The following is a 21773-nucleotide window of genomic DNA, read 5'->3' on the forward strand; positions in this document are numbered from 1 at the left end:
CACATGACTGCTGCTGAAGGACTCTGGGTTTGTCTCAACTCGTCCCAGCTGCTGACGCTGTCGACTGTCATTCAAAATATTTGTTCAGTCAGAAAAGAGGAGGCGACGCCGTGAATCTGAATTTGTCTTGTTTGTCTTTTACAGAAAAGCAACAGCAGAGAAATGACATTAAGTGTTTATTATCTATAATCAGTGTACATGTTTAATATCACACACAATAATGTAGTTTTAATATATTTAACTTTTAAACCGTCATTCAATCCAACACCTTCACTGTCTTTATTATGTTCCCCTTTGCGACGTCGTTTATTTTAGGTTAACGTGATTTAACTAAGTTCTGAAACCTGCAGGTTTGTTTTTCCTATGAATAATCTACAGAAAATCAATATTATTATTAATATGTTATTATACTAACTGTCCTTTAACATGATTTATCACGTAATTACAAAATAGTAAAGCCGCTCACGTTGACGTCTCACTTCTGATTCAGAGTTTGTAATTTCAGGAACATACATCAAATAAAAACAAAATGAAAGCAACTAACGGGAACTACTTCAGGCTGTTTGATGCTTTGATGCTTTGATGCTCTTCCTGTTGTGAACGGTTCATTTAGCAGTTCTGCAGCTTTCAGTCACATCACGTGATCTTCATGAGCTTTGTTCAGTTGTCATGTGTAGAAATTGTTCTTTACTACTACTACCTCATTCACTTAATTTCTCATTTTTATCTCACTTACTACCACCACTTATACTTACACCTGCACTTTATATACACTTATCATATCTACACTACCTACCTCTATTGCTGCTAGTCTTGTATCAATACTGTTCATATTCCATATCTATTTCTTACTGTACATATCTTATTTATTTACATATTCCACTTTACATATGCACATACTTTGCACTTTTACTGCTTTTTTTTGCACTTCTGGTTAGATGCTAAACTGCATTTCGTTGTCTCAGTACTTGTACTCTGTGCAATGACAATAAAGTTGAATCTAATCTAATCTAATCTAAAAATTACTACTTTCTGGTTTTCACCTGAGTTTCATCTTGGTCCTGGAATCAGCAGCTGAGAAAACCAATGAGCCTCATTCACCAACATCTGCTTCAGTTTTTGTTCTCTAATTTGTTCTCACGCAGAATTGTCTGCACACATGTTCGTACTTTGATGAAAACCATTGTCTCTGTTGAAAGGTCGAAGCCCTGACACACACGCAGAAGTCACAGAAACTGAAAAGAGGAATTAAGAAGTAAAATGACTCAACAGAAAAGATGGTGATTCACTGCACTCAAACTGTAAAAAAAAAAATCTATGTCGTAATGTGTCTAAACAGTGAATAACCACATACCAGCAGAATATTATAGATAATAAAATAATATGTTGATTTAAATCTCATCCTACTTGACACAAGCTTCTCAGTCGTCACGTGCTCGTCAGTGTTTGTTGATTCTCTTCTTACATAACACACGTCACGTCACAAGTTATAGTAAAACAAAACCTTAACGATAACGTTCAATAGAGATAAACTGCAGCAGGATGTCGTTATATGTTGATGATACCATGACATATATCGGTATTTCTTTCTGGGAAATTACAAATATATACAACATTGATTAGAAGAAACAGTTTGTAACATAATGGAAAAGTGTGTAAAAGTATTTGTACATAAGAAAATATCTAATAGAGATGAAGGGAGCAGCGATGACAAGTGAATGGAGGAGTTATTGTCGGTAATGGTTGAATATGTGAGGAGACATATTGCATATCAGGAAGTCTTGTTGTGATCATAGTCCACCATCATATGTGCACATTAAAGTTAATCGCGGTGTTCCTCAGGGTTCTGTGCTCGGCCCAATATCATTCACCTTCTACATGCTTCCATTAGGAAACATTATTGGGACACACTGCCATGCGGATGACACCCAGTCAGCGCTTCTTCCACCACAGCCGACAGTATAACCACTCGATAAGCAGAAACCAGTGCAGTTGGGGGTAACGGCAGGAGTCAGTCTGTTCTCTGCTTTTCTGCTAATGTGGGGGAAAGATGTATTTTTACTCGGAGGCCGTGATGACCTGACGACAGTTGCACCAGAGACATGTGACAACTTCAGACATCGTTCATCACATGGACCAGATGTAAATGAGTCATATCTCTGTGTGGTATTTAATATATATGTTGAGTACTTTTAAACTTGGGATAATTAATTTACAATATGTTTTATTTCTACATTTTGGGAAACACACTTACTCGCTTTCTTTTCAAGATTGAGGTTCAAAGCTTGATACGACGTTTACATTGTTCAGTGGATATGAAGCCGGAGCAGGTTCCAGTCTCGTGATAGAGAAACTAACACTGGGTCAATACGGGTGGAAGAAACACTTTAATGTTCAATTTAAAATAAATACAGAAATATAATCAGCAAAATACACTTTAAATATAAATTAGCTCATTTCCATCTCATTTTTATAGTGTTATAATATTCTATATATATTAATTTATCACGCTGAAATAACTGAAAGCAACATTTGACTATTTTTAGTTTCACTTAGTTTAGTTTAATCTAATATTGTATCTATATATGAGTTGTGTCGGCTGACTGAATAAATATTAAATTAAAGTTAAATATTAAGTTCTGTCACATTGAGTAAATATACTTACTGTAAATAATTTCCACCTCAGACGTCCTTATCACAGTAAAAGAGCATCACACCTTCAAAACAAAAGGTTTGGTCCTGAAGTCGTGAACAATGTGTTTGATCAGTTTCTCAGTCACATGATTATCGACCCTGATGAGCGCAGATGTTGTTTCAGGAAGTCGTGACGCGACGTGACGATGAACACATTGACCATCGCTGATAATATGAAGGATCTTATCTGTTCTGTGAGGGTTCGACTTTGTCGTCGTCAGGCGGCTTCAGTGGAAACACGTCACACAAGGAACAGGCTGGAAATAGTTCAGCTTCCATCTAAATCTCCTTCGTAGCAATGAAAACATAAAGGGGGGGGGGAGACCCTCAGATCTCCATGACCCCAGGAAGCTCCTGGACCTGTTCAATAATCCGTCTCAGGCTCCTGCAGCAGCAAAGAGCTCACACACGACAGAGTTATGTCATAAACGTCCTGAAAGATGTCGACCTGAGTTCTGCTTTGTTGTGTAACTTTGACTTTAGTGTGAGTTAATCAGTACGTTGTGTACCTGCCCTCAAGAAACCTGGTTACGTGTGAGGAATCAGGTTCAGAAACAGGGTGGTGTGAGGACAGGGTCTGGATTTCAGAAATAATCTACACTGACATATTTAGACTCATGGACATAATGTAGACAGACGGACAGGAGACGCTATTGTCTCAGAGAAATCATTTATTTTCAAACCCTAAATATATTCAATGGAAGCACTTTCCTCCTCCGCGGTCTTTATCGTGCACATTTACAAAAGTAAACGTGCTTCTTATGAATCCCATGACAAAAGAAATCTACTTCTGCTTTTTCTAAACATCTGCACCTGTCGGTTATACCTGTTGTTCATGAGATCAAATTACTGCAGAAAGTCAAAGGCCACACATGTCCAGCTCGGACAAAAATAAGAGACCAACACAAGAGTTTTACTATTTATAGGTACGTGTTCAAACAGTTGAACAGACTCTGGATGCAGATTTAACATAAACGTGGAGTCGTCTCTTATTTCCCTGCAGCTGCATCTGTCTGGATAAACCTGGTGAGGACAAACATTTATTACAACGACTGTAGAAACTGAGCTGGTAACAACTTCTCCAGTGTTTTTATTTGCTCATCTCCACAGTTTTCTGTGAATTTAAAGTCAATATCCCAAAAAATCTATTAGATATGTGAACTTGTGCTTCAGGGAACAATGATGGGAATTTGTAACTTTTTATTCACTGTATTATAAATTGATTACTTCGATGAAATGTGTGTTGTAGCCTCACAGTCCTATGAACCTGTAAAAGTACACAGACAGAAATAGAGCAGAGTCATGGTGAAGCGTTACTTAAAAACATGTGTTACATGTATTCGAATGTTACTTATCTAAGCGTTTGTTTGTTTACTTCCTTTGGGGTTGAGGGTCAAATTCTGCGCAGGCCCCAGAGCGGCCCTGTGACAGTGTTGTAATGGGTTTAGCTCCACCTCCATACCTCGCTGTCTCCAGTGGCAACAAACGCTCAGACCTGCTGCAGACAATGAGCACACACTTTTTGGAGCACGTGTCGTCAAAGTGATGAACTTGTTTTTCTTATTTTGCTCTTTGTTGAGCTCTCGGCATCAGAAATTCAAATTCAAATTCAAAAACAACCTTACTTGTCCCCGGAGGGCGATTCAAAGGCACGTGGAGTAAAAGTAAAAACATGAAAGAAAACAACAATGACATCAGTGCAATGTCTGCGTACAGATCAAATGAAAGAGTATGAGAAGTGTATATGAATATAAAAGGACGATGAACAGGACAACGGCTGTGAAAACTGATTTTAGGAACGTAGATAAATACTGAATGATTAAAGTGATTGAAGTGTATTGAGGTTAGTAATACAGTATGTACAGTTGAAGTGAATAAGAATATATAAACAGGACCAGGTAGCAGCAGATGAATAAATACTAGAGCGTATGAAAATATGTAGATAAATGTATATACAGATAATAAACAGTAAAGGTTTGCACTGATATGAAGAATGAATTGAATGAATGAAAACAAGTTCAAACAAGTTACAATAATTGAATAAATCGTGTTTTAAACGCAGAGAAAAACAAGTTCATTCTTCTCAGGAGCAGTCACGTGCTGCCGCGGTGGCGTCACTCGCCGGGGGCGGGGCCTGGTGCTGACAAAAACAAAGGGCGGACCAATCAGCGAGCTCGAGGGGCGGTGCCTCAGCGGCTTTATAAACGATGTGTTCGAGTCTCTCCAGATAATTTTCTTCTTCTTCTTCTTCGACAACAACAACAGATTCACAGTAAGATTCGATCCTCTGGTTTTTATGTAACTTTTACTCTGGAACTTGTGAATGAGACGTTTTGACCTGAACTGTTATTCATGGGTTTTATTCCCTCGGGGTTTTGGACTCATCGCGGGCTCCATTTTGAAAAGGTCCATTTAAGCCAGTTTCTCGCCCTGACTTGTTGTCAGGATGAGGAATGTGGACATTTGTTGTGATCGTCCTCCAGCCCGAGCCATTTTGTTTCATTCGGCTCTTTGTCCTCATCCCCCCGTCTCCCTGAAGCAGCAGCCGTCCCTCGCCTCTTTCTCACGGTTGTGCTTTAAAAAAAAGGGAGAAACATCCCTCGACCTGTGGATCGAACCCTGAAAACGACACCCTGTTTAAAATGAGTTTTTTCTGGGGTTTTGGTTGAGTCCCCCCATCCCCCCCTCCCGGTTCTCAGTTTCCCAGCGTCCAGGCCTCGTCCTCGGCTCGATCCCGTGACTGGGCTTAAATTCTGGGATGTGGCCAAGACTCCAGAGAACAAACTGTTTCTTGCAGGCACATCCAAATACGGTGGTGATCCACATCCCAGCTTTATCTTCTCATGTGTCAGTGGGAGCCATGTCAACATGTGATGGGGGTGGGGATTCGAACCATGACTTGTCTGTTGTTGTGCACAGAGAATAAAGACGTGTGTGTGTTGTAATGCAGCTCCAGGCCTCCACCAGTGATTCACCCTTGTTTACTGGTTGTTTTGCAGCAGGACGCCACGATGCTGCCCCTCCTGGTGTTGACCGCCTGTCTGAGCTCGGTCCTCTCCGCCCCGGTTCTGGACGCCCAGCTGAACGAGCACTGGGATCTGTGGAAGAGCTGGCACAGTAAGAAATACCACGAGGTGAGATCCCTTGTTCCCTCTCCCTCTCCGGTGTTCGACCGCTCTGCAGGCAAAGCTCTTAAACTGTGGTTCTCTGCAGAAGGAGGAAGGCTGGAGGAGGATGGTCTGGGAGAAGAACCTGCAGAAGATTGAGCTGCACAACCTGGAGCACTCCATGGGCACACACTCCTTCCGCCTGGGCATGAACCACTTCGGAGACATGGTAAAGTCACACCGTCAACACGCAGACCCATGTCTCACTGGTACACACACAACTTAGGTCTTTACAAAGACACAAAGAACTTAAATAACTTTAACACAAGTGGTACAAGCTGGAAAGAGAAGATGGAGCAGTTTAATTAGTTTGAGTTTCATAAATAACCTGTAGCACTTATCTAGATAAATGGAATTAAAACAAGTATTAAAAACAAATTAGTTAAAAATTAGACATTCCTATAAAATATGTTTTCAAGCAATGATTTGAAAACAAGTTTGAGTGCTGGTGAGTCTAATCTCCCCTGACAAGGAGTTCCAGAGCCTCAGGGCCCTGATAGCAAACACCCAGTCACGCCCAGTTATCAAACTTAACACCAGCAAGTTGGGGGGGGGGGGTTTGGAAGATATTAAGATTAAAAGATTTACAAAACCAGGAAAATGTCAACAACAAAACAAAAAGTGGATTTTATCTCATGTGAGGCTCAAGCTGAAGTCAGGAAATAGAGATGAGATGATATAGAAGAGAAATGTAGGGCGAGCAGTGTTGGAAGTGTGACACGATTAACAAATTAAAAGTATTTGCTCAGGGTTCTACTAATATCTCTGAGTATTAAAACCAGATGTGCGACACAGCTGCAGCTAAAGTCACAGGATTCCCCTCTGGAGAAACCCCCTGAACCCCAGCTGCTCCCGTGTCTCTGCTGTGAGTGAAACCTTTTGTCGTTGTGTCACTTCCTCACGTCACCGTGTCGTCCCACAGACCCACGAGGAGTTCAGGCAGATCATGAACGGCTACAAGCTCAAAACGCAGAGGAAGTTCACGGGCTCCCTGTTCATGGAGCCCAACTTCATGACGGCCCCGTCTGCTGTGGACTGGAGGGAGAAGGGCTACGTCACCCCCGTCAAGGACCAGGTACACATGTTGCTTCCTCTGCAGCCTCTGGCAGTCACACCTGTGACGCCCCGTCTAGGTGTGGTTCACGTCAGGAGCCACAAGTTTGACTGTAAACAGGGTTTGGTAACGTGGCAGTGACACCAGATTTTCAGGAAGTGCACAAACCAGTTGAAATATTTTTTAATAGTAGTCAATGATTCCTGAGTCATCGTTATGACACATGTTAGTGAGACTTATTATATTTTACAGTTTAAACATAAATACAACCAAGTCTATAGAACTTGAGAAAGTTGATTATTCACATCAGAGTCAAAACAAAAATACAAATCTTTTCTACATTGTTGAATCAGTAAAATTGTTTTTTCATTAATATTAATAAAAGTAGAAAATGTCCCTTCAACACTGGTTCAGATGTTCTGCTCATTTGTTACAATAATAGAAACTCAGGTGACGTAAACACTCTCTTACCTCAACCTCTTATTGTAAACGTGTCAGAATGACAGCAGACACGAAGCCGTGACCTCGTTCACGCCGCTGAGGAGACGGAACGTTTAAGTTCGTTCGTCTTGGTTCGTCACAAATTAACCAACTGTCCACTGAAGTAAATGTTTTGCCTGAACAGGCAGATAAGGGTTGTTCTTATCAGGCTGCTTCACACACTGACTGTACACTGTGTCCTCCCCCACCCCACCCCCCCCCTCCTCCGTGTGTACATTAACAGTCTGTAAGATGAAACCTGTTCCACAGGCTCACTGCAGTGCGGCAAACAGCGTCATACACAACAAGTCTAAGTGCTGAAGTGCAGCTCACAGTGAAGTTTCGTTTCCCCGACTCCAGAAAGTACAAGAGATACAGACCGTGACATTAGAACAACGTATATAAATGACTGAAAAACAAAGTATAATAAAGTGGAGGAGTAACAATGACACATATTTGCATGACAAGGCAACTTTATGCCATTGTCGAAATCAACATGAGTCACCATAGGACGTTAGGATAACTTCATTAGGTAAAATTCTCCTCATCCAGGCTTCATGTTTCCACCCGTCCTCTCTCTGCAGGGTCAGTGCGGCTCCTGCTGGGCGTTCAGCACCACCGGCGCTCTGGAGGGTCAACAGTTCAGGAAGACCGGCAAACTGGTGTCGCTGAGTGAACAGAACCTGGTGGACTGCTCCAGGCCCGAGGGCAACGAGGGCTGCGGCGGCGGCCTGATGGACCAGGCCTTCCAGTACGTCACTGACAACCAGGGCCTGGACTCTGAAGACTCCTACCCGTACACGGGGACGGTACGTAACTTGTGGGACAGAGCACAAAGTCCAGGAGGCGTGGACTAAAGACCTGTTATTGATCTGCTCATTTCCACATGAAGTGATGACCGTGACATTTTGGATCTGTTGTTCTGTGTCGTTACCAAAACATCCTGTTCACCTCGTTCATCCAGGACGACCAACCGTGTCACTACGACCCCCTGTACAACTCGGCCAACGACACCGGCTTTGTCGACGTCCCCAGCGGCAAGGAGCACGCTCTGATGAAGGCCGTGGCGTCTGTGGGTCCAGTGTCTGTGGCCATTGACGCCGGACACGAATCCTTCCAGTTCTACCAATCAGGTCAGTCCTTAGTTTTTTGACGTAGGAGGCTGTGAAAGATGAATTAATTCTAATGATGTGTTGGATGAAAACAAAGATAAAGGTTCTAAAAGTACAGGACTTGCTGTCATTGAGTAGCAAAAAACACAAGGAACGACAGTGTTCAGTAACTTCTGGTTCTGTAAATGAATCCGTTATTGCAGGATGAACTTGTGACCATCTGGATTGTTGCATATTGTAGGAATCTACTACGAGAAGGAGTGCAGCAGCGAGGAGCTGGACCACGGCGTGCTGGCGGTGGGTTATGGTTTCGAGGGAGAAGATAAAATGGGCAAGAAATTCTGGATTGTCAAGAACAGGTCAGTAAAAAAAGAAAAAACCTAAACTCTGTTGTTTCAAACTCCTGTCTTTTTTCTGTTAGAAGCATATCGATTATAAATTTTTACAGCTAATTAGCATTAGCTTACAACCTTTAAACTCAGCTGCTATGCGACAGTGAATGTTTGTTTCATGTGAGGTTTTTTCTTTCTGTTAAATCAGTGGTTTTGTTGAGCTTTAGTTTTACGTGGGGAAAAAGACTTGCAAAATATGACAGGATTTTCATTCTACTTTTAGAACCTCAACAACTTCCAGTCTCAAACTTGCATTTCCATGTTTTTGGATACAGAAAAACTACTGTAGATATTCAGATTGGATCAAATCCATCAATGTCTTTTCCCTGACATGTTGTCTTTCCTCCTGCAGCTGGGGCGAGAAGTGGGGAGACAAAGGCTACATCTACATGGCCAAAGACAGGAAGAACCACTGTGGCATTGCGACGGCCGCCAGTTACCCTCTGGTCTAACGTCAGCACAGCTCCGCCTCTTAGAGTTTTTATTGCAATAGTTCGACCGGAGTCGAGCGACGCGGCTCCCGTCCGAGCGACGCGTTTACGTTTTATGAGAAGAAACACCGTTTTTTGTTTTTTTTAGGAAAATGGCGCCATTTTGTTTTTGGCTGATCTAATGCAACTTTAATTTGTTTTGAAAAAAGATTTTAGTTCAGTGTTTTATTCTTTGTAAATATGTGTATGCTGCCAGCTGAGTGATACAACCAACACTTGCTTCTGTCATTGTAAATGATTTTTTCTACTTTTACTGTGATCAATTAAAGTTGTGAAACACTACTTGGCTGTTTTGGACTTTGTGTTTTTTGATGATTTTATAGATGAGGTGGAAATGATTCTGTTGATTTACTCACTCAGACACCAGCACTGATGGAAAGTGTTTGTTTGGGCAGAAATCAACTTTCATTAATTTCAGAGTCTCAAATTAAACCCCAACATTTCATTTCACAGTTTTAACTCCAGTGTGTTAGTCCCACATGTCGGAGTCACACGCTCTCAGCTGTTCCCCCTCATGTCTGGTACTGTGAGCATCTTATAGGATTAACAACCACACAACAATGGTGTCGATTCATGACCACAAATCTGTAAAACCATATATATATAGATGATAAGCTTGTTCTCAAACTAAAGTCCTAAAGGTATTAGGTTAAATGATTTACTTCCAGTTTTGATTGAATAAAACAATTGTTTGATTAAACTAACATTTAGTCTCCAAAGAAAATGATGCAGATTGTTCACAAATATTTTTTGAAATTTCTCGGTTTGTCTGACAGTTGATCAAAAACTCAAATATTCAAATACAATGATATAAAACTGTGAAAACACTTCTTGTTTTTTACCATTTCTATTTAATAGTTTAAAATGTTCGGAGAAAAATATCTAGAGGAAATATGGATTCTTCATATATTCCAGATTTCACGTCTTGGTTCTTTGACATTTTAACTTTTTTTTTAAATTCTGGGTCAATAAATAAAATAATTCTGTTCTTGTGGAAAATAGTGTACGTTTAATGTTTATATACAATATGATCAGTCATTTGATGAATTCTTCAATTTGCAGTTTGAAACTATTTTCAGACTCTGGGTTTATTATTCATATTAATATTTTGATAATTCAAAAGTAATAATTTGTCTGCTTATATCAAAGCGTCTTAAACACTTCATGGGAACTTCTTGACGAAGGACAGGTAGTCGTTGACGTCGTCACAGGAGCCGACCACGAAGGGCACCCGCTGGTGGAGCCCCTCGGGCTGCACGTCCAGGACCCGCTGGGAGCCGGTGGTGGCGAGGCCCCCCGCCTGCTCCACGAGGAAGGCGATGGGGTTGCACTCGTACAGCAGCCGCAGCTTTGAGGGGAAACATCATAATGAAAAAACATTCAGTTTAGTTTCCTGCACAAATATGAAGCAAACATTCATTTTAGATTAGAATTTATTGACTGAACTCAAAAGGTTTTTGAGCCATAATATAAAATTGAAAACGAAACACACGTAAATTAGATTTATTTTTGCATCACCATCATTGAACTATGAACATAAAAAGAAGTAAAAGGTGAAGATCTGATACTAATTGTTTGCTGGTTGCTCTAAATATTCTTTCATGGTGGCTGAGTTTACACAGGTTCACTTCCCAGTGAGAGCTGAATGAAGTGTGAAAGTTATTTCGGGTGGGGGGTGGGGGGGGTTTCCAAGGTTACACACAAGTTAGAAACTATTGTTTCTATATGAATTATTATCTGTCAGTGTGCAGCAGGTCAAACAATAGGTTTTATATTAATATTATAAGATAATATCAATTGATCAACAAATGTTGCTCTTGGTCGGTTGGGTGGTTGGTCAATTGGTTTATTGGTCGTCGGTTGGTTTATTGGTTGGTTGGTCAGTTGGTCGATTGGTTGGTCAGTTGGTTGGTCAGTTGGTTGGTTGGTCAGTTGGTCGACTGGTTGGTTGGTTGGTTGGTCAGTTGGTCGACTGGTTGGTTGGTTGGTTGGTTGGTCAGTTGGTCGACTGGTTGGTTGGTTGGTTGGTTGATCGGATCACACAAAAACTGGGATCCACTTCTGTAAACAACGTGCTCTACACGCTCATGTCATTGATTATTGATAAAATACCTTTAGCTGTAAATCATTTCAGTGTGTTCATGATAAACAGGTCCCAGACTCCAGAGGGAAACTGTGTGAGAGGTTTTATCTGCTCGAGCTGCTTCAACTGTCTCTGAGCTTTATTTATCACCGGGCGAGAAAAACAACTCTCGGCTCAGGTTGCAGTGCAGCGAGGATCCCAGTGAGTCATCACATGTCAGGGAGTCAGTTACCAGCCTGAGTACGTCAGGTGCTGCACAGTTTCTCAACCAGCAGAGTTAAGTTCCTACTGTGTCCAGGTTAGAACCAACAGCTGATCACAACTGGACTGATCCTGCTGCAGGAAACCACTGAGAACACCACAGTGTTGGAGCTGAGACGGACGCTCTGACGTGGACCGAAGAAAACTGCGTCACCGGACGTCCTGACCCGACCTGTGACTCACCACTCCCACCATTCACTCTCCAGTCTGGGTCACTGGTCTCCTCCGGTTAGGTTTAGATTCCTGTTTGTCGGCAGGATCACACAAAAAACTACACAACTGACTGTGTGAAATTTGCTGCAGCTTCACTTTAAGGGAACAGTTGGACTCATTTCTCATTTCATTTCTACTTCTACTCTACCATGAGGCGATCTGACATGTGAAGACATATGTGTAGGTGTTGGTGATGATAAGAAGCAGCTTGTGTCGATGTTCAGTGTTAATGTCACTGACGGGTTATTATGAGATGAGCCTGAACACTGCAGGTCCAGTACAGTATGTACTTGGAGGAACACATGGAGTCCTGAGGTCACGTGGGGTCGGTCTGTGATTTACTAAGAGGTTTAGCAAGTGTTAATAAGTTGCACAGTACCGGACATCATCTGTTTTCATGGAGGTCTTTGATTACCTTTCCCTTCGGGCTCTTCTCACTGGCTGGGTACAAGAAGATTCCTCCGTAGGCGATGGTGCGGTGAACATCTGAGACCATGGAGCCCACATACCGAGCCCCGTAGGGAGGGCTGCCGTCCTGCAGGACAGGAGGACACGTTCAAATGTTAGTGTCTTCATTTACCCAACGTGTTTCTACCAGAGAGGTCGGTGTTTCACATCCATCAAAGTTGTTCTGATTCACTTTGATTCTCCACGTTATCAAGTCAGTGTGATAACGGATCATTTAACAATTTATTATCTGAAGGGGCTTTTATAATCCACAGATAGAAAAAGGACTCAAGTCATCTATCCATCTATCTTTCTATCTTTCTGTCCATCTTTGCACCGAAGAAAACTAGCTACATACAGATTTAGTTGTTTCACAGTGATTGATGCAGCAGGTTTTAAACACACATTTTCTTTCCCTGTATAGTTTATAGTTATGAAACATTATTAATCAGGTTTATTAATCATATACATCTGATTTAAAGGCCGAGCAGGGAGGCAGCTTCGAGTCAGAGTCGCAACCACAGCAGATTTGCTCCCGTCAGAGATCACGACCTGCAGAGGAAAACTGAACAGCAAACAACAAACAGGTCAAAGTCCAACAGCCAGACACACACACACACACACACACACACACACACACACACACACACACACACACACTCTAAACCTGCTGAAGACAGGGAAGCAGTGCTTTTACACAAACCTAAAGAAACTGATGAGCAGAAGATCAGCGACTGGTTTGACAAGCGGACTTTCAGAGAGCGAACCGGTTTATTTGCGGGAAATACATCATGTTCCATTTGTCTCAGTCACCGACAGTCCGAGAACTCTACTGAGCAGAATCTGAGTTTCCCTGAACTGAGCTTCATGTTCAGACTGGAACAGCGTGATAAAGAGTCATGTGTTTGCTGAGTCACACCTCAGTCATCATGAGGGAGGGGTGTGTGTGTGTGTCTGTGTGTTTCCTGAAACCATACGCAACAACAACACAAACACATCCAGATGTTCACGGTGGAGGCAGCGAGAAACTTCCTAAAGTGAAGAAAGTGAATAAAACCAGAAGAAAAAGTGCAGAGAAACGTTTTTTTAACGGGAAAAACAAATGATCTTCAAACAAAGGACAAGTCTGAATCTGTCTGAATCTGTTGGAGCTGAACGATAAGAACTGATCAGGTGGATCGGTTCTTTTCAATGAAACAACTGACGAACACAAGAATCAAGATATGAGGGAGAAGAGTATATGAGAATACATGTAAAAAAAATGTATGAACCATTTAAAAGACAGATTGCAGAGGAGATAAAGGATTTAAATTAGCGTTTAGTTTAACAAGCAGGTAAAACATAACCACGTCCTGATGGCAACGAGGAAAACTCACAAATAAGAAAATGTTTAAATTTTTAAGTGCTTTCCAGAGGATTTGTCGGTTAAACAAAGAACTCAGATGTCTTGGTTTCTTTAGTAGTAACTGAATATTTCATTCATATCACGTGTTAAAATCATTTTTGAGGTTCACGACTTTGAATTTGGATCTTATTCTACATTAATATTGTGACTCTAATAGGTTTACTATATTATGAGGATTTCTCCAAACTCGTGTTGTTCGTGACTTTGCATTTGGAACCTGTGGTGAAGACATTTTCTTTCATCATGTGATGAAGCAGAAACTGAGCATCAGGTTGTTGAAAAGAACAGAAATGAACGATGCCGAGGAAACTCAAATTAAAACGTCCACTTTACTGGAATCTAAACTTCCCTTTGGGTTTTTTCTCACTTTACTTTTACATTCACACGTGAGACCGGCTGGTGTCATTTCATAACCTCATGCAAACCTTATCTGTGGTCACTGGGGAGATGCTGGTGCTTTGTGCTCCGTCATGATGCTGAGAAGAGGAACACGATGATGAGTCTTCAGCGGACGGAGCTTTTTGAGAGTGTGGCAACATTTCTAATAATATTTTCCATTTTCATGCACGAATCTGAGTTTTGCGGATTCAAGCTTTAAAGCTTCGGTAAAACTGACGAATCGGACGCTGATGTCCAAACACACTGGTGCTGCAGAATCGCTGAGTGTGCATGTGTTTCCAGATGAGATGCTGCAGCAGTTTCCTGAGGAACAGGATGTTTTCTGTAGCGTGTCACCATCCTGCAGCTCAGCTGACCGAGCTGACGTGCTCCGTCCTGTCTGACCCGGCACTCGTCACATGTTTAACGTCTGCTCACCTCTTCCTGTTGTACCTGCACGATGCTCCCGAGATTTACACCTTAAATGTTCCTTTAATTCACAATATGATGTGTTTGTTCCAACAGGGAAGCTGTGCAACATTTAAACTGTGTTTCACTGTTGTACCTTCATTTCATTCAAAGATTTCAAAGTGCGAAGTTAAAAAACAGTGAAAATACTTATAATCTGTTCACTTTCCAAATATATCATCACTTGATTGTCACTTTTGTACATAAAAATAGAAACTAAATATTAAACAAAGTGGTTAAAGTTTATTTTTATTTTACCTACCTCTTAAATTTTAAGAATAAGGCTGGAACGGTAAATTACTTTGAGAAAAACAGAAAAGAGTGTAAACATAGTTTCTGCTTAACTTAATTTTGATACCGTTTGAACATCCAGCTCAGACCCAATGTTCTGGTGTCAACTCGGTCAGACGCTTTGAGTGTGAGAGTTCAGTTTGATATCCAGCGTCTGGTCTGAGTTCAGCACACGACTCATTTCCACCAAACAGTTTCACTTGGCAGAGTGAGACTCACAAAGCAAAGAAATGAAAGAAGAACTGATCCGAGTCACAACTTTGGCTCAAATTAACCTGGAAACATTCAAACTCGCAGGTGTGCATCACCTGATTCAAACAGTTTCTCTAGAAGTCGTTTAGTTATCACCCAGACAAGGAGGTTACGTTTTAACCTCGTCTGTTTGTCCGTCAGCAACGTAACACAAAACCTACACAACTGATTTACACTAAACTTGGTGGAGTTGTGGTCTTTACTACTGTGGATATATTTATTTAATTGATATGTCCCCCTCTGTTCTTCATCCAAACTAAAAATGTCTAAGTGTGGGTGAGAGGAAACATTTAATTTTGCAGGGACTTAATTCTTTGGGGCTGATCCAGGATTTTAAATTTTACATTGTGAGACAGGACGTTTTCTTTTGATTTACCAGAAAATAATTCATGGATCCTAATGTGAGAAATCAGGCTTGTTTGGAGGAAACACATTTGTGAGTGTGTGTAATTTGCTGCAGTTTGAATTTAAGCGGACTGTTGGGCGGAGGTACAGTTTGTTTATTACTTGGTGCCACTCTAGTTTAACATGCTCTCTCACCTCTGGATACTTCTTGTGCTTCAGGTACTCATTCATGGACGGGTGGAAGTATTTGGCATAGCCCTCGTTCATGCTGTAAATCTTTCCTTTCGGCTTGATCCTCACGTTCCTCTCGGTGAGGATGAACTCACCAATGGCCTGAAACAAAAAAAACAGGATGAAGAGTCGATAGAAACAACGTTTTCGCTGGATGAGCAGAGATTTGAAGTTTGACTTTTGTTCTGAGGGAAGAAGAAGAATAACATAACAATGTGATAAATCATGACATTAATTTAGAGGTTTAAAACTGAAGGTACAACATGAATCTCAGCAGCTTTCTCATGGCTGGTGAACAACATGTGTAAAAACAGCACAACAATCTGGATTCTCTGTACACAACAACAACAACAACAAGATTACTCACAAACTTAAACTGAACTTTTTCATTCATTCCCTTAATAACTAAAGCTGATTTACTAAAGTCAAAACCCCAATAATCACTTGTTTTCCTTGTTTTTGTGGGTAAATCTGAATCTGGAACAAGACGCAGAACATGATACAGATAAGTCCTTGTGTGAGTGTGAAGGAGGATAAGAGGGCTGTATTTATAAAGTGATTTTAGTCTTGTGGACCACTGTGTGCACGGTTTGTGGTCCTGTATTGGCCCAAAGAATGAATGAAGACTTAAAGCTGGGAATCAAACCACCGACCTTCTGGAGGCAGGTTGCCCTAAGGTTGAATCAGGGTTTCCAGGTCAAGGAAACAGGCTGAAATACACGATTCACTTCACCTTTGTAATGTGTAAAATACTTTAAACCTATTTTGAATTGAGGACAGAGGATGCAGCTCAAACCTTCTGCCAAGTTCATATGAATTTCTGTGTTTACAGTCGTCTACATCCGATTGTACACACAAAACCACAGCACCGGGATAAATGATTGACAGGTTATTGTCTCTTTTCTCAAATTAAAGCCGTTATTGGACAATAAAACCATGAACACTGATAGCGTGAGACATGAGGGCAGAGGCAGTAGAGCAGAATATTAAAGAGAGGATCAGCGACCTCTGAGAGGAACACTCACAGGGTCCAGCATGAAGAAGTTGAGGCCGGCGCCGGTGCTGAGGGCCACCAGGGTGGCGCTGCCGTACAGGGCGTAGCCGGCACACACGATGCTGCTGCCCGGCTGCAGGGCATCTTTCTCTGTGGGCTCCCCCTCTGAGATCTGTGGTGGAGATCAAAGAGGACACGTCACATAAAAGCAGAAGCTCAATATTCAGATTGTACAAACCCTGAAAATATCAAAGTGATATAAAGGGGTTTGCTTGTTATGGGAACTGTTGGGTTTCTCTGTGTACGGTCTCAATCGTACTGTGTAAAGTGCCTTGAGATAAGGTACGTTATGATTTCGCACTATACAAATAAAATGTAATTTCATATAAATAAACAGGAAAAAGAACCATATGAGAAAATACATGAATTTGGTCAAACAGAATGAAACAGAATGAAAATACCAATAAAACCCCCAAATAAAACTTCTTCTCTGCGGCTGCACTTTAATAAACTGAAACCTGGATTAGCTGGACACCATCGCCCCCCTGTGTCTGCTCAGTGTAACTGCACTTTACAGCTGAGTAGTGATACGATGAACTAACAGTTAATACAGTGACGTCTTCACTGTGTAAAAGTCTGACTCTGAAATCTCACAGACCTGCATGTTTCATAAAATGGGATGAATTTTGTTACGTCAAAATTATTTCTGTTAATGTTATTCTCTGACTTTTGAGCAAGTAACTAATTAGCTGTAAATCTAAAACAGCTGAGATGTAATTAATAATTTTTATTGAAATAAATATAATCAGAGTAGTGAAAAAAGTGAGGAAAAACGACCAAAGACATATAATCATACAATCACCCGACAACATTACAAACAGTTACACAATCTACAAATAGTCAGAATAGTTATTTAGTTTGTTTATCACGTCTGGAGTCAGTTTCTTGACCTGTTGATTTATGGTACAAGTAAAAAAATGGGAGTAAAACAAACAAAAAAAAAACTATTTTCAATATTTGCTACAACCCTTCTCTACATTTTCATATTTTTTCCAAACAAAAGGGAAAACACTGATCACACAATATTCAGTGACGGCCTGGTTTGTGAATCTTTGCCGAGGTCGGACTCACCCGTTTGTAAATGGCAAATATGGTGCCGATTGAGGCCAAGCAGTCGATGTTACTGGAGCCGTCCAGGGGGTCAAAACACACCACGTACTTTCCCTGTGACACAATCAAGTCAAGTACAAGACGTTAGAGCAGCTGCTGCTCTGATCCGACGGCTGGAGGCGTCGCTGTGTGTGAATCAGAGACAGGTATGAAGGAGTGTGAGCGGTGGTTAACGACCAGAACAACTCGACACAGGCCGTTCATTTATGTTCACAGATACTTTCTAAAATGTAAACTTGATGTGCATTCGTTATTCTCAGCAAAATAGTGTTTGAGCAATTTTTTCAACGTCTCGACAGCGGATGCATTTCTTACATGTGTGTAATATGTGTGCATTGTGTAAAGTCACACTTTGGCAGATGTAACAATGAGTGAACAGCTTTTTTCACAAATGAGTTAAAGGTTCAGTGTGTAGAATATAGTGACATCTAGTGGTGAAGTGTCATGTTGCAGCTGAACACCCCTCATCTCACCCTCCCCTTCCAAACATGACAGACAACCTGTGGAAGCCTCGAGTTATAAAAACTCAAAAGGTTTAGTTTGTCCAGTCTGGGCTACTGTAAGAAACATGGCGGCCTCCGTAGAGAGGACCCTCTCCTGACGTAAATATAAAGTATTTAAATATAAAGGGTTCATTCTTGGGTAAAGAAAACAACAATTCATACAATTTAGATGAAACACACTAGTAAAAACATCACTAGGATTATTTTAAATTTCTGCCAATAGATCCTTTTCACCTAAATCTTACACACTGGACCTTTAAAATGTCCAACGTTCACTTTGATTGACTCTATAACTTGTGAATTAGAGGACGGGTGTTAAACGACTGGCCTTCCTCACTCACCCTCTTGTCTTTGGGCGTGATGACGAGCTCCGCGTTCTCCTCAGACACCAGGCAGCAGGTGCCGTAGGAGGCCTGCAGCATGTTGATGAACAGGTCGTTGGACAGCACGTCCAGCTTCTTCACATCGTCCCCCGTCACGTTCACGGAGCCCGCCATGCCCTGCCTGCGTGGACCCATCAGAAGCTTTAGTCTTGCACATTGAAAAAGGATTAAGCGACAATTTGCCTGTTTGGAAAGAAGAGCTGGTTGAAAACCCAAACCCTGAATTTTCATTTAAATCCAAATGGACAAAGCTCATCAGTTTGTGAGCGTTTATTCTCTTCAGTGTCAAACAATGTGGATCTGTGCTCGTTACATACTTTCAACGAGAGGTAAAGTTCCTGAACAACGACTCATTCTTCATGAGTTGGCACAGATTCATTATTCTCCCTCTTATGGAACATTTTCAGTATAAATGAACAAATATCAGCGAGAAAATGTTACTTTGCCTTTTAAATCAACACTATACAACTGTTCTGCATTAAATCAGCAGCTTGATTAAAACTAGTTTGATGTTTGAGTGAGTGTGAACATGGAGAAAGTTTCCTCCTTCACTCCCTGAACGTCTGTTCTATGTACTTTCTCCTGTGAGAAGAACTGACTGAGAGTCACAGCTTCAACTGTCACATTCAGCTCCAGTTGAAGAGTGAAGCTGAACTGAGATCAGGTAAAAAGACTCAGAAGTTATTACAAACCAGAGTTTATCTCCAATATTCAGCAGGAAACTTTGAAAATATGAAGAATTCTAAACTGAGTTTGGTGGATTTGTTACAGCTCTTCTGGTTCAGGAAGCAGAGGATCATGGGTAATATCCAGCATTCAATGAGTGAGTGGAAAGACGAAGTCAGAGCTCAACACATTGATAGACTTTGTTTTCTGTCTACATGAAAACCACTTCATCAACACCATCTCGTGGCTGCAGGGGGCGCTGCTGCTCAGTTAACGTTACACAGTGTCGCTTTAGGAGCTGGTGGATTTCAGGCCCAAAGAAAACTACATCAGAAGTCTTTGACTGCCTCTAAGTTCACAGTGTTGAAATGCACCTAAATCACACATCATTCTCCATCCTGTTCCCACCGGGGCAGCGCGTCCTCTCCCAGCTCCAAACACCGGTTCATATTGTTCCACCTCCTCGATGGTGTTGAAACCAGAACTGGAACAACGAGTTCTAAACTCCTGAACACAAACACATCATCGCTCTCTGCTCCTAAATCTAGAGAGGGAGGGAACATTTCGAGCCTCTGGCCTGAACCAGCTGGTCGGCAGCGGACCTTGACCTTTGACCTCTTTGAGTTAGGATGCAAGCAACTAGTCAATAAAGTATCGTCACTTTATTCATTGTAAAAGAACAACTTAGGCTAATAGAGTTTGATTGTAGATGTCTATCCCCCTTCTATGAGTCAGTTATATATGAAACACATCAGTACTTACAGGTGGGCCAGGCCTGCCTTGCGCACAGCGGAGGAAATGGCTTTGATGGCCGTCAGAATGGCCGTGATGAGTTGGGTCAGCTCACCGGTCGCTCCCTTGGCCTGGCGACCGGTCTCTAAGATGAACCGGGTCAGGGTCCACACGTCCGTGTCGAAGGCCGACTGGTCCGACATGCTGCTGCTGCGTCTGTCCCTTCTGGTCGGGCGGCAGGTTGCGTGTTCACCAAGCGGAGGACGGACAGTAAATGGGCGACCTCATTACCAGCCAAGTGCTTTTCATACCCAGGCTAGAGGATCTATTTGTGAGTGTGTGTGTGTGTGTGTGTGCAGCCACGTGGACGACTGAGTGTGTGTGTGTGTGCATTTGGGGATGGGTGGGTGGGTGTCGGGTATCAGCTGTAGAGACCAACACACTGAGACAAGAACTCATCAGGTCTCTTTTATCCATTCGGTCAAAAAGGTTTGCAACATGTTAGTCAACAGTGACACAGCAGCACTGTGGTAACATCACAGCTCTTATGTTAATATGAGCTTTAAGCACATTAAGACAACACAAGAACAATCTTCTGTCACTTAGATCCAAACTCATGAACATAAAATATCCCTCTGGTTTGCCTCTGGACGTCCTGCAGCTCTTTAATTATTATTTTGTTTATGAGGAGTTTTGATTTATGGTTTTTCTGAGCTAAACGACACGTTGTTTACAAACAGAGGGATGTGAGTTTTATATTGAGAGACTATAAGCAGCTGTTTTAGCAGCTCAAGTTTGCTTTAAATGTCATTAGGGATCTGTGAGCTTCCACTGACCTTTAGCTTAAAGGTCAACTCCACTGGGTGAACTATCCTCCGACTCTTATCGACAGTCTGGCTTCAAACTTTTTCATTCTTTAAATTAAACTAAATCTAAAAAGCAAAGCAACTTTTTCTATCCATCTGTGTACTCTGTCGCTTTAAAATACACATATACAAACACACATAAATATTCCTACAAAATACTGGAGGTTGCATTTTTAGGCTTAAAGTCAATAAAAACTCAAAGTAAATATCATTAACTAGAATTACCAGTGTGTGGTTGTATGTCTCAGCCATTTCAATCCACATACATTTACTACAAACTCATATAGTTCATCATCGTGACTTTTGACCACTGAAATCGAACCAGTTTTGATTCCTGGTGACAACTGGTCAAAATTTGAAGAAACGACCTAAAGCCCGACTTGAGATATCACGTGCAAGAGGCTGTGACCTTTGACCTTCCAAATCTAATCAGGGAATCTGTGTCTAAGTGAACGGTTCTTCAGATTTTTGAATTATTCTCTCAGGGCATTCACGAGGTCTCCATGACTCTGACCTTTCAACCTAAATCAAACAATTTCATCTGTGAGTCCAAGTGAATCTTTTTACCAACTTAGACTTTCCCCTCAAGGTTCGATTGGACATTTGAACCAAATGTGAAGAGAAGTTCCTTCCAGGGGTTCTTGAGCTTATGTTCATTAGAATGAGACGTTAAAGACAAACTGAAAATATGATGC

At 41.5% G+C, this 21773-nt stretch overlaps 2 protein-coding genes across 3 annotated transcripts; one reads left to right on the forward strand and one right to left on the reverse strand.

Moving 5' to 3' along the window:
• Window positions 1–4821: 4821 nt before the first annotated feature.
• Window positions 4822–9672, forward strand: ctsla (cathepsin La). 2 transcript variants are annotated; one of them, XM_035165090.2, is made up of 8 exons: window positions 4822–4966; window positions 5694–5828; window positions 5908–6030; window positions 6784–6936; window positions 7980–8204; window positions 8360–8528; window positions 8749–8866; window positions 9252–9672. In XM_035165090.2, exons 2-8 carry the CDS (start codon window positions 5706–5708, stop codon window positions 9349–9351), a joined length of 1011 nt encoding a protein of 336 aa, XP_035020981.1. In that variant the 5' UTR covers window positions 4822–4966; window positions 5694–5705; the 3' UTR covers window positions 9352–9672. The 2 variants fall into 2 exon arrangements, with proteins under 2 accessions (XP_035020981.1, XP_035020982.1); XM_035165091.2 differs by having other exon boundaries at window positions 4874–4966; window positions 5697–5828.
• Window positions 9673–10376: 704 nt separating this feature from the next.
• On the reverse strand, window positions 10377–20516 carry fbp2 (fructose-1,6-bisphosphatase 2). Its single transcript, XM_035165089.2, has 7 exons — window positions 20243–20516; window positions 18773–18935; window positions 17890–17982; window positions 16790–16930; window positions 15729–15866; window positions 12363–12482; window positions 10377–10738 (listed from the first exon to the last, which is right to left on the reverse strand). Exons 1-7 carry the CDS (start codon window positions 20413–20415, stop codon window positions 10553–10555), a joined length of 1014 nt encoding a protein of 337 aa, XP_035020980.1. The 5' UTR covers window positions 20416–20516; the 3' UTR covers window positions 10377–10552.
• Between the last annotated feature and the right edge of the window lie 1257 nt (window positions 20517–21773).

Source organism: Hippoglossus stenolepis, chromosome 9 (assembly GCF_022539355.2).
Source record: "Hippoglossus stenolepis isolate QCI-W04-F060 chromosome 9, HSTE1.2, whole genome shotgun sequence".
Lineage (NCBI taxonomy): Eukaryota > Metazoa > Chordata > Actinopteri > Pleuronectiformes > Pleuronectidae > Hippoglossus > Hippoglossus stenolepis.

Excerpts from the sequence above, each read along its gene's own strand:
- fbp2 (XM_035165089.2), bottom strand. The coding sequence starts at position 20,415 with ATGTCGGACCAGTCGGCCTTCGACACGGACGTGTGGACCCTGACCCGG. Across the intron at positions 16,931-17,889 it reads TATTTGCCATTTACAAACGG|ATCTCAGAGGGGGAGCCCAC; the intron begins GTGAGTCCGACC and ends TCTCCACCACAG. Across the intron at positions 10,739-12,362 it reads AGAAGAGCCCGAAGGGAAAG|CTGCGGCTGCTGTACGAGTG; the intron begins GTAATCAAAGAC and ends TTCCCCTCAAAG.
- ctsla (XM_035165090.2), top strand. The coding sequence starts at position 5,706 with ATGCTGCCCCTCCTGGTGTTGACCGCCTGTCTGAGCTCGGTCCTCTCC. Across the intron at positions 6,031-6,783 it reads TGAACCACTTCGGAGACATG|ACCCACGAGGAGTTCAGGCA; the intron begins GTAAAGTCACAC and ends GTCGTCCCACAG. Across the intron at positions 6,937-7,979 it reads TCACCCCCGTCAAGGACCAG|GGTCAGTGCGGCTCCTGCTG; the intron begins GTACACATGTTG and ends CTCTCTCTGCAG.